General features: G+C 37.4%; 1 protein-coding gene across 5 annotated transcripts in view; it reads right to left on the reverse strand.

The window, feature by feature from the left end:
- LOC126185146 (transcription factor CP2) overlaps nucleotides 1-12,740 on the reverse strand; it is an 838,084-nt gene that overhangs the window by 146,931 nt on the left and 678,413 nt on the right. For all 5 annotated transcript variants that reach the window (XM_049927991.1, XM_049927987.1, XM_049927988.1 and 2 more), the window contains 2 exons: nucleotides 12,138-12,284; nucleotides 11,080-11,190 (listed from right to left, as the gene is read on the reverse strand). In XM_049927991.1, coding sequence (XP_049783948.1) covers nucleotides 11,080-11,190; nucleotides 12,138-12,284 — 258 coding nt within the window. The remainder of the gene's footprint in view (nucleotides 1-11,079; nucleotides 11,191-12,137; nucleotides 12,285-12,740) is intronic.

Below are 12,740 nucleotides of genomic sequence, written 5' to 3' on the forward strand. Positions count from 1 at the left end.
AAATAAAATGGAATTGTACATTTTATATGAGAGAACTTACAGCCTGTTATGCAGCTGTCATTTGCCATGGAACAGATCACCTCCAGACATTTGCTTTATAAAATGCATCTGTATATTTTTCCTCCTTTTTTCCTTATCATTTATTCCATCTAATACAGGGTCAACTTTTTCAAGATTAGACAGATTTTATTTTATTATTAAACTCTGTGGTCTGATGTCCTTTATGACATCACAGTCATCAAGGTAACCTGAGGGAGGGAAGCTGTATGCACTATATCTCTGTGAATTACGGTAGGCCTCATTCTGTGTTGCCATATTTTAACTGTTTGTATATCATATTCTCTGGGGTTGAATTTGGACACTAGCTAAGTATTTGCCAAAATAACCAGTATTTGCCTAAATCAACATGCAAAACCACCTACAAACTGCACTTGAGCTGGCCACTATACCAGCCCATAGTTGAATGGCTGCGCAGATTCAATCCGGGCCTGGCTCATGTCCCTGCCATTTGTGCAAGCTAGCATACTACCTGTTAATACCATACATGCAGGTCATCTTTTGTTATGTAACAAGTATCTTAAACATTTTTCTCCTTTTCCCTTTCTTCTACAAACTTCAGTACATCACGAACAACAAATTTTTGCACAGCCACGATTTCACTCATTCCAAATACAGAGCTGTTGCTATTCAAGTTTTTGATGATGGAGCTCCAAGAGAACACACACTATATGTTGCTAAGACAGGAACAACTATTTCTCAGCAGCCCACAGAGACGCATAGTCACCTGAACAATGGACCACCACCTATGCACAAAGACTCAGTCTCTTTGGTTCTCATGCTGGTTCAGACACACAGCTAACCTGGGGTTCCAGAGACTAGCAGTATTTAGTGAGATGGTGCAGTGATTAGGACACTGGATGTTCATTTGGGAGGAGTGGGTTCAATCCTCTGTCTAATGAACAATTTCCATAGTTTCCCTAAATCACTTAGAGTAAATGCTAGTGTGGTTCCTTAACACATGTTTACACATGTGAGCAAAGTAGCTCAAGAGCTGCTAAAGCATGAGCCATCTGCTGCTGATTATTCCAGTGAGCACAATAGTATGCATGGGCCAAAGGGGATGGGGGATGGCCCTACTGCATTCTTAAAAGTGTCTACCTGCTCATGACAAATGTAGCTCTCAGAATGCTCAGATGAGGCACCAGTTTCTTCCCCAAGTGGCTCATGGGCCCCTTGTTAGTGACAATCTTTCAAGTGTATATGCTCCTTTAAAAAATGACATGGCCTCTTTCACTGCCCAACCAACAAAAAAAAAAAAAAAAAAAAAAAAAAAAAAAAAAAAAAAAAAAAAAAAAAATAAAATAAAATAAAATAAAATAAAATTGTTTCCTTCACTTTATGAGCCAAATTTTACCAATCCTGCACTGACAAAAATGAATATGAGAAAGAAATATTTTATTATCTCTAGTTTCTATGACATACAATATGTGGAAGTATTAAGGTTAAGAGAAAGCAATACATTTTAATTACGCATGACAGTGACATTGAAAATCCAGTTGACTTTTTTTTATGACAGTTATATTCTAAGCACCCTAAACTGATGGAAGAATACCAATCAGCTGGTTGGTTCAAGATAATTATATGGTGGCTTTATGAGATCGTTGTGTTTTGGCTTGCCTCTTGAGTGAGTTCCAGAGCATTCCTATACACAGTCAAGCAATAATCCACAAGAACTAAAATGGTTCAAATGGCTCTGAGCACTATGGGACTTAACTTCTATGGTCATCAGTCCCCTAGAACTTAGAACTACTTAAACCTAACTAACCTAAGGACAGCACACAACACCCAGCCATCACGAGGCAGAGAAAATCCCTGACCCCGCCAGGGATCGAACCCGGGAACCCGAATCCACAAGAACTGCTTCATTCCCATAGCACTGATACATTTTTTTTTTCCATTAGAGAAATATTCTGATGTAATTTTTCTCTATATTTATCACTGACAACTTTACAATTAAGAGGGGGAAAAGGCTAGATATAAGGGGAGAAAATCAATTTTAAGAGGCATGTTGCATCCAAGTCAATGGTATTTTTGCAGAGGTACTGTCATCAACTGACTGTAGTTTTGATCTCTTTTGCTGCTTATAAACCATGAAGGACTCCATTTAATGCTTCCCAAGCTTCCTTTTCTGTCCCCTTCAAAATCTGGTCAAATGCAGGAATTTGTGTCCCAACAAAATACCTTCCTTAGTTTTTGCATGACGTAATGTAAGAAATTTATCTCTTTAATCACTTAACGGCCTGTCCTCCTCAGTTCATACTTTTGCCAAAAATTTTCATCAAACCCAGAAGAATGTTTCTCGGTTGATGAAAGGCTCGACAACATTTTCCTTGTTAGAGTTAAGATTTCTTGCAGGCCAGTCCACTCGAGTACGTGATTTCCTACCCCTACTGTCCCACATACTTAAAAGTAGCAGTAGTGAGTATACCTCAGTTGCATTTCTAGGAATACAGTGATGACTTTCAGACCACCACAGATTTTAAACTTCTTTCCACCATATTTCATTCAGTCAAGGAAGGTTACCATGTTGGCATAAGTCTCCTTCATGTGAACTGCATGACCAACAGGAATAGAAGGGAAACAGTTGGGAGACTGTTGTCATTGTGAAGTAATACAGCTTTCAAACTAAGGTTGGAGGAGTCTATGAATAGCCTCCAATCAGTGGGATCATAATTCAAATATTTCATCAAGCATTGACATCACAGCAAACAACAAGATTGTTTTTATTCTGGGGAGGATAAAAAATTGCACTCAGATCCCTTTGACAATGTCTATACTGTAAGACCTTGACATCACACTGGAGAAGATTCTATTGCTGTAGTCTTTATCCTAGAAGATCTGCCTTCTCCTTCGACAAGTCAAGGTCTTGAATGAGATCACTCAATCTCTGTGGGTTATCAACTTTTTCATCAAAATCAGAGACATGGTATGTGGAAGGCTTGTTGGATTATTCTTCATCTTCTTCCATGCTGTCTCCATTTTCTACTTCAAGCTCATAATTTTAGTGTGGAAAAGGATCTGGTAAAGTATCTGAAAGTGGAATAGGTTGAATAGCATACGGAAGATGAGGATATTTAACTTTTTCTCTTTTCTTCACTGAAAATCCTGCCTTTATAGGCAGAATGAAGCAGAAATAGCATTTATCTGTATGGTTTGAAGGCTCCTGCCAAATCATAGGACAACAAAAGCCACAGATATTTTTTTCAGCCATCCTTTTAGTATAAATGAACAAGAATTGCAACATATATGTGGAGTCCATGACTTACACTGGTCTATTGCCTTTCATAGCAAAATAAAGGTGATAGACAGTCTTCAAAAGAGGCTTCAGAGTCTTTCTGTGAAGAAAATATTATTTCACAACAAATGTAACACTAGTTAGTCACTGAATTTACACATTTCCATGGCATTTTAATTTACCGACCTTTACATTTCAGAAACACTCAAAAACCAAAACTTCTGCACTAATTACGCCACAAAAAATGTCAAACTTAGTCATGGCAACAGTAACCACATTTATAACCTACAGACAACTGGAGATTGTTATGTTTTGTCATTTAAGAGGTGTGACAACTTCCATACCAAAATTACCCCAAACTAAAAATGTAAATTGGTAAAAAATTACATCACTGTACATCCAGAACAACAACAAATCAGTAATTTTTTGGAGATTTTGAACTTAGGAGGTATAAATGCAAAACAATAAGGTAGTTTTGAACCTAAAACATTTTTACTGTTGTGCAGTGATTCCCTTTCCCATGCTTATTTAAATTTATTCTCTGTTCTAATGACCCTGATATGCAGATAGGGTGCTGGACTGTTTATGTTCCCTTTTTTATGTTGTGCTGTCTTATTATTTCCCTCTAGTGTTTCTGGGTGTTGTTACTCCCCCTCCCTTCCAAATACTTACCACTGTTAATAGTTCACTTTTATCATCACCTTCCCACTGAATTAGGCAATACCAACACAAACTCACTAATGATTCCTTTGGGCACTTTAGTGTAAAGCACCAACAGAAGAAGTCTTTGCCACTTCACATGAAGCACTTTATTACCTTAAAACTGCTTCCAAGATGTCTTCTCCCAATTATTTCACCTACAACAAGTCTCATCTTGACCATGACCTCAGGGTGTGCACAATTATTATACTTATATACATCAAATAGTTACAAGCCAAATAGAGAAAGAAGAAACAGAAATTTACTAAAAGAGAAATTAAGGCATAAACACAGCTTATCACCATGTTTCAAGGTCACCAGTAATGCAGTCCACATAACTAAAAATATAAGGAAAATGCAATTTATTCAGAAATGAAGATATTACAGTGCATCTTCATAAAAAGAAAGATGCAAAACACTTTTAAGTGAAGTCTTATAACAGTGAAGTTAAGCGCTTGTATAAGAAGAAATAACAAAATGAACAGAACAAGCAAGTAAGACATCAGAAGGAGAACAGGAAAGTGATATTAACAGAATTCTTCAAGGAATATATTGTCAAATAATGGGAAATTAATCCAGAAATGAAGTCGCAGCATGAAAGTGCAACATGGACAGTGAGAAAGTTGGGATGCAAACCCAATTAACTGCAAACCATCTTTAACATTAACGGAAGTGGTAAAAGACCAAACAATGTATAAAAAATAGGATTCAAAGGAGGATAAATGCAGAATAAATATTATGTCCCGTGATATTGCCTGAAGAGCAAGCGCATATTTACTCAACTATTTGAAAACTGCAGAACCATTGTCAGTGTTAGCATTAAACATGCAACAGAACAGAGCACACCACTTATAACCAACTGAAAGAAGAAGGAATAAAATGTGGGTTACTTCTGCATCATCATCATCTTAGATTTACAATGCCAACAACACAACAACATTGAGAGGAAGAAAGTGCAGAGTTGATGAAACAGATAGTGTTGTGTTGAATAAGACATACGAAGTGTCACAATTCTATCCACTGCATTTGAAAAAAAAAAGATTGATTATCAACAAATATCATGTTCTATAGAGAGACAGAAGAAATGTGGCAACATTGAGGTTTTTAACATATCTTCATCCTATAGCTAAAAAGAGCATTTAATCACCAGAAAGACCAATCATCAAATCATTTTTGATTATAATTTGAAGACAAGTCACAGGATACACTATCCCATGAAGACTTCTAAATATGGCATCTTTCAAACACTGATACTAGTTAGTTATATGTTACTTTTAGTTACCTAAACTTTTGGCACTACTTGCAATGTAATTTTTACTTCAGTAGTTGTTTATAAATCCAAAAATTCAGGAATCTTATGTTTGAAGGTCATGTAATTATTTTATTGTGGGTAAATTGTTGCCAAAGTCATATATTTTTATGCTAAGCTGCAAAGTTAACTGTAAACAGAAACAATTTATGGTAAGAGTTCAGAAAGATCATAGAATATCTTATTAACTGGGATAGTGTTTACAGTTTTACAGTGGAACTGACCATCAACAGTGTCCAATATAAAAAGTTTATTTCAAGAATTATATTGAGATTAATAAATGCCACATCACCATGAGAGACACAGTTTAAACTGAATTTGCAAAATATTTCCTTAATATTGTGATGTTATGCAAGACAGGCTAAATGATAGGAGAGAACTGGAGATCCTCATCAGGAAAAATATGTCATACTCTACACTGTTTACTCAAATATAAGCTATTGATGTGCTTGAAGTCACAGCAGTTGAAATTCCCCCGTGAAAACCTCTCTCTTTAATCTCTCATCACTATTCACCCTGAAGCAAAATTCAGGACAACTGTACAAGGTCTGTGATGAAATTAATGTAAATTGTTATTTGTTGGTGCAAAATACACATAGTGAAGGGGAAAAACTGTAAGACATAGTTCAGATATCATGGATGAGTATTATTTTGTGATGGAAAACTTATAATGGTCCAATTTGGTAATTTAACCAAATTTTATACAGACATACAAACAAAATTTGTTGAAAGACTTGTGTTACAGTCATACTCATGGCTCCTCCAGAAGATTATAGGTTAAAGTTTTCTACGCTCAATTACAGTCTACTTTGACAGGCAACAAATTCCACAAGAACAGCACACTGACCCTAAATGATTTGTTTTTACCTATGGTGGTTGATGATAGTCTCATGTCTCTCATGGATAGTACATATTGCACACTTCATGAAGAAGTGCCAGGTTTGTCACTATGCAATGCACTTTTGTTACTAGAATCTTATAAGTGGATCACACTATCCTACTGGTAGGCAATAGAAGTCTTAAAAAATCTAGAGATGACTTTGGTCACATGCTCCATAATAAATTTAATAACAAGGCTTTTTCTGACAAGAGACAGTCACTTGAGTTTTATCATTAACTGCATATGAGCTGCATGTTTACAAATCTACTTTTGGCAGAAGCACAGAGAAAAACAACCTATGCCATATCCCATGGAACATACCAATGGATGATTCAATTTTATCAATACGCCTCACTATACCTATGCCCAACAGGGTTGCCATGAGCTGTAAGCAGCGCATCATCTCTGAGCTACATGTCAGGTGGGCCCATCAGCTGGCCAATTTTTGGTCAGGTGGCTGCAGGTCAAATCTCACTTGCATTTGATAACTAATGTGTTCCTCTCCACAGAAAACTGAAGTACTGATAATGACTGCACAACACCACTTATATCTGAATATTCTTTGTACTTATCATGTTATTTGGTCATGTTGGCCGAGCCTACTTGGGATGCGAGTATAGTGACACCCACTTACCATTATTAAGTTCTACTTTGGGGTCTACGATAATGGGTTGTTGGCAGGTGATTGATTTCAGCTTTATCTAAGAATTGTTCCATCTTTCACCCCCACCCTGTTTTGTTACTCCCGATTCATTGATTCTTTTCAATGTAGTCCTAGAACATTTACAGCACCAGTAACTTTTGTGAACTATGTGACATTTATCATTTATTCTGTGTTTCAATATATTCAGTAAAGTGTTAATAAATGACTTTTGTGGTCTATAAAGGGGACTACAAAACTATACAGTCAAACCTATGATAAAACATATTCTGAATAAAGCATATTCTACAATGGACAACAAAGGGATACAGGCACTCATTACATTGGAAATTTGAAGGATGCTGAATATATGCATTGTATATCAGCCATAGAAAGACTACATCATCCTTCCACAGAAAACATCTTCACCCTGCACATTGCTTAGTCTCAGCCTACAGGAGTCTCTCCTCTGGAGACTATTTAAAATACCACAAGGGCATCACATACTGTGGACAAGATACAGTATACAGTCTGTTGATATACTGACTGTTACAGGCACCAGCAGGGGACACCAGCCACACGTCTGAGCAGTACCCACACCATACTTCCACCCTGCTGGATATTTAAAGCAGAGCGCAACCTCAGGCGGCAACAGTCAATTTCTCCCTCAGTTTCAGGCCACAAGCTGGCTACACCTCATAGCCCATCAACCTGAACACACTGAGACCATCCTGATTGCTTCACCTACAATGTAACACAACAACTTTGCTTCACAGTATGCCACACAGCACGGCCCCATGGACTCCACCCACGATAGGCTTCCCTTGAAATTGTTATTATGCCTTTGAACTTTACTTCCGGTACTCTCCAGTGATCACAAACAATTTTTCAGTTGTTACTAGAAGTAAATTTCATTGTGAAGTGCTGCTGTAAAACTTTGGAATAATCATTTACAACAGCACACATCATCCACAATGGGTCTTAACAATGGAAACGAAGGACTTAAGAGTTGGTAATAAGGAACATTGTTTATTGCCTGAGTTGGACACTTCATGTGAGTGATGACTTCATGATGTATGTACATTTTTTGCATTTTTGTGGACTTGAATACCAAATGTTTGCTATTCACACTGTGTTTATGGAGGTCACTCCTGGTAGCAAAACAATGTCACATGGGATGGTTCATCACTGGTGTGTCTGTCTCTGGCAAAACACAGCCAAGAGGGATGGTTTGTCACAGGTAGCTTGTACCGCTTGCCCATCTGTTAGGGCTGAGGCTGATCCAGCTCCAGACCTTGCATCTGTACTGCCTCTGGCTCCAGCACCTTCACTGGCTCTTACACCATTTCCTTATCTTGTCCACTGCCTGCCCGCTGCCCACTTCCAGGCATGCCCAATGCTGCTCCGCACATTGCAACCACGGTTGGCCTTTCTCCTGAGGTTGGCATTATCTGGACATCTGTTGGACATGGGGTTTGAGTTCACACAGTGCAGCTCCTGGGATCATTAGCCAATGTTGTTTTGTTGGGCCTTCAGCTGTATTCGATGCTGCCCTGCCACTTCATGCTTTGGCATGAAGATGCAGCCATGGCAGGCCTTCGTCACAAGGCTGGGTCAACTGAGGAGGCATCATCTGGCTTCAACAGTGTCCTCTATTATCACTGCACCTGACCTCTATCACTACACACTTGCCACCACCTTTGACCATCAGCCCAATGCTGCTTCTGTCCCCTGCATCTTTGCCATGAGGATGCAGCCACGGCTGGGCTATCATGTGGATGGTGCACCACATCTGCCAGCACTAAGGTCCCTGCTTACTTTCCTCTCACCATGCCTGATGCTGTATCCATGACATCAAAGCCATGGCCGGCTCTCTGCACACAGCATCATGACTCAACTGACACCATCCCATTGCTCTTTCCAGTTATGTCCAATGCTGCTGATCTGCCATGCCTTTGCCTTGGTGCAGCCCTGACCATGTGCTACAATTTCACTGTTGCTGAGTGTGCAGATGGCAGTCCCATTGTCATCCCCTGATTCGACTACAGCTAAACCTTTAGCTGTCCTCAAACTGTCCAGAAACAAAATTATCATTTTAAATAACTGTAATCTTCTCCTATAACATCCTAAGGGTAATATACAAACAAATAGCAACATAAGCCAAATAAAAAAAGGCCTCTACAACAGAAAACTGATTTAACCACCAGTCTAAATGCAGTTTAGTAAAACCTGATATCATCTGGTGGTATTTTAAAAGCTTTCAAAAAATTATTTTGTAAAAATTCTTAATTGTGTTGATCACAAAAAAAGATCTATTATATATAGTGGATTATTAATTTTGCTTGCTAAACAACATTCTTCAGATCACTCATAGTAAAGACACTGTAGGCTTGAATGCCATAGTCTGCTATTATAGCTCAGTACATGCTTATGAATAGGCCAAGTTTCAATACACTGTTAGGTATACCAATAAAGATACAGAGGGCAATAAATGTGGTTAATATTTGTATTCTGTAACTTCATTGGTATAACCAACAGCGTATTGAAACTTGGCTGATTCATGAACATGTACCAAATTACAATAGCGTACAATAGTGTTCTAGCTACAGCATAAGTAGACACTGTGTCTGAATATGGTTGTTTAGTAACTGAAATTAGAAATAAACTATATTTAGTATTTCAGAATTAACACATTAATGGTAATAAGAATGAAACACAGCTGTAATTAGATATGATTGTTACGTCACTACCAGCTGTCAGCTGTGCTGACATGTATGAATATTACCTAATCTACAGTTTAATAAGATTGCAAGATACTGACACAAATTATTTACAGAAGAATGGAAAAACTGGTGGAAACCAACCTCAGGTAAGATCAGTTTGGGTTCCAGAAAAACATAGGAACATTCGAAGCAATACTGATGCTATAACTTATTTTTATAAGATGGGTGTTACAAAATGGAAAACTCACATTTATAGGATGTTTACAATTAGATAACACTTTTGACAACATTGAGTGGAACATACTCTTTGAGTTTAGGGAAAATCTTCAGAGAGCAAAGGTTGTACAGAAACCAGAGTGCAGTTATGAGTACCAGGAATCGAAAGGGAAACATTAGCTGAAAAGGGAGGGAGACAGGGTTGCAGTGTGTTATCCAGCCTTTCAAACTGAGCAAGTAGTAATTGAAACCAAGGAGAAATTTGGAAAGGGAATTAAAGTTCTGGGAGAATAAATAAAAATTTTGAGGACTGTCAATGACATTGTAATTTGGTCAGATGGCAAAGGACTCAGAAGAGCAGTTGAATGGAATGGATATTGTCTTGAAAAGAGGTTATAAGATTAACATGAACAAAGGTAATGGAATGTATTCAAAATAAAGCAGGTGGTGCTGAGAGAAGTAGATTAGGAAATGAGATACTAAAAGTAGTCAATGAGTTTTGCTAACTGAATTGCTAAGTTACTGATGCTGTATCAGAGTAGTAAGGATATGAAATGCAGACTGGCAATGGCCAGAAAAGCATTTCTGAAAAAGAGAAATTCATAAAGACTAAATAAAAATTTTAGTGTTCAGAAGCCTTTTCTTTAGGTATTTGTGTGGTGCATGCATGGAAATGAAACACTGATAAGTAGTTCAGACAAGAAGAGGACAGAAAATCTGAGACATGGTGCTACAGAAGAATGTTGAAGATTAGATGCGTAGATTGAGTAATTAATGAGGACGCAATGAACCAAATGGAAAGGGGGGGGGGGTGAGAAATTTATGGAACAAGTCTACTAAAATAAGAGATCAGCTTACAGGCCATATCCTGAGGCATCAAAGAATCATGAATTTTGTACTGAAGGGAAGTATGGAAAGTAAAACTTGTAGATGGTGACAGACTTTGTTACAGCAAGTAAGTTCAAATGGATGTAGATTGCAGTAGTCTCAGAGATGAAGAAGCTTGCACAGGATAAACTAGTGTGGAGAGCTGCAGCAAATCAGTTTTGGACTGAAGACCACAACAACAGTTTATACAAAAACAACCAAAGAAAATGTTAGTTGAGATGCATTTTTGACCAAGATAGCTTCACGTACACACATTATCTAACATGAAAACTTAGCAATAATAATCATTTATCACCAGTTTAAAGGGAAATCAGCTTGCAGTAAACAAATGTTTAGGCCTGACAATGGGTAACTTGGAAAGAAAGGAAATGTGACTAAAGAGTACATGATGATATAATAAGAATAAACCATTTATGGCAAGTAACTTACATCATTCAAAACTGTACACTCATATGAAGGCTGAAACTTCTCTTGCTCTGCTGGTGGACGTTTCAGAATTTTTTCACGATCTTGTTTATGTTTACGGTCAGCTCCCTTTAACTGCAACATTACAAAGCATATATGTTTGAAACTATTTCAATATTAAGAACTTTATTCTTTATATCTATTCATTATCTAAACATCAGTTTTGCATTAGCTTCACTAACCTCATGATTTTTTTAAAGAATGCAACATTCAAGGTGCAACTGTTCTATTGTACTAGGTTAACCCAGTGTGGGAAAAAAAGTTGAGATTGAATCTTTTAGTGTTTGTGAAGTATAGAAATTTGAAACTGTGTGCCATACAGGGACACTAATGTAGACCCTTGCTTCTGGTGTGCAGTGCTCTGTCAACCAAGTCACCCAAGCACACTTCACATTCCACGTGAAAGCTTCACCATTCCTTTTAAATCAACAAAAAAAATCTTCATGACTGTAATCATGCCCAAAGCTGAATGTAAGCCCTGATCATAAGAATGAATCACAGTTCTGTAAATTTTCTTACATCATCCAATGCAGGTAATGTGCACAGACTGTTTACAGAACAGACAGAATGGTTCATGATCAAAGTTGCATAAATGGTGAATTCACTTGATACTAGAGTTTGAAAGCCAGAGGGAAGCTCTGAAGGAAGAAACCAAATGTGAATATAAGTTACAGTAAACTTATATATTCTCTGCAGAGAAAGGAAAATACTTTGGGATATTTTAATGATTTTCAAGAGAAACTACTGAAAGAGTTGAAGCAACTGAAACATTATCACGGTATGCTTGAAATGTGTGACTGCTCTATTTATCATCACAGTTTTTCAAGCCGTAATCATGCATTTGCAATGGCTTCTTATTCTTTTAGTTAATGGAACCAGTTTTTACAAAAATGAAATGACTGACATTCAAATGGTCATGTGGATAGTGCTTACTTTCAGTGAAGCTGTAAATACAAATATATTTCTGCTTTGTTTTCAATAACTCTGAGCTAAAGGAAAAAAGTTAATCCTGGAATAATTACCTTGAAAACTTTTATTTGACACGCTGCTGCATGAAGCCACTTCAGTTTACCCTCATTATGTAGGTATGTTTCTACCTGAATACGGAATGGAACCCCTTTTTCTCCTCCATGCTTCTTTGGAGTAAATTCAGTGCTTATACAGTTAACCTGCAACAAAGAATAAAGATATACTGTTGGCACTGTAAGCTTGCTCTCTTCAGTCTACAACAGGTTATGAAAAATGCATGTAATTATAGTTTCATTACTCTACAAATATTTATTATTAATATTTCAGAAGGGATATGTCAGTCTTGCAATACAAAATTCTACATCTCTCTCCACTTTATTTTATGTTGTTATTTGGCACCTAAGAGTTTGTGTTGTCATTATTTACTGTGCTAGTCGGACTATGGCAATACATTATCAGTATTAAACTCAGATAGTATTGCACATTGAGCAACAAAATTAAAGGATCATTGTTTTGAAATGGCGCAAGTGTCTCCCATTGCCCAAGTCCTAGGAGCATGCAGGCAGGCAATCCCTTGACAACCCTCCAATTCCACATGCCTACTAGCAGGTGCAAGATCAGCAGTGTAGCCTACCTGCAGGCTGTTCGTTTTTGTA

This window comes from Schistocerca cancellata, chromosome 4 (assembly GCF_023864275.1).
Source record: "Schistocerca cancellata isolate TAMUIC-IGC-003103 chromosome 4, iqSchCanc2.1, whole genome shotgun sequence".
Lineage (NCBI taxonomy): Eukaryota > Metazoa > Arthropoda > Insecta > Orthoptera > Acrididae > Schistocerca > Schistocerca cancellata.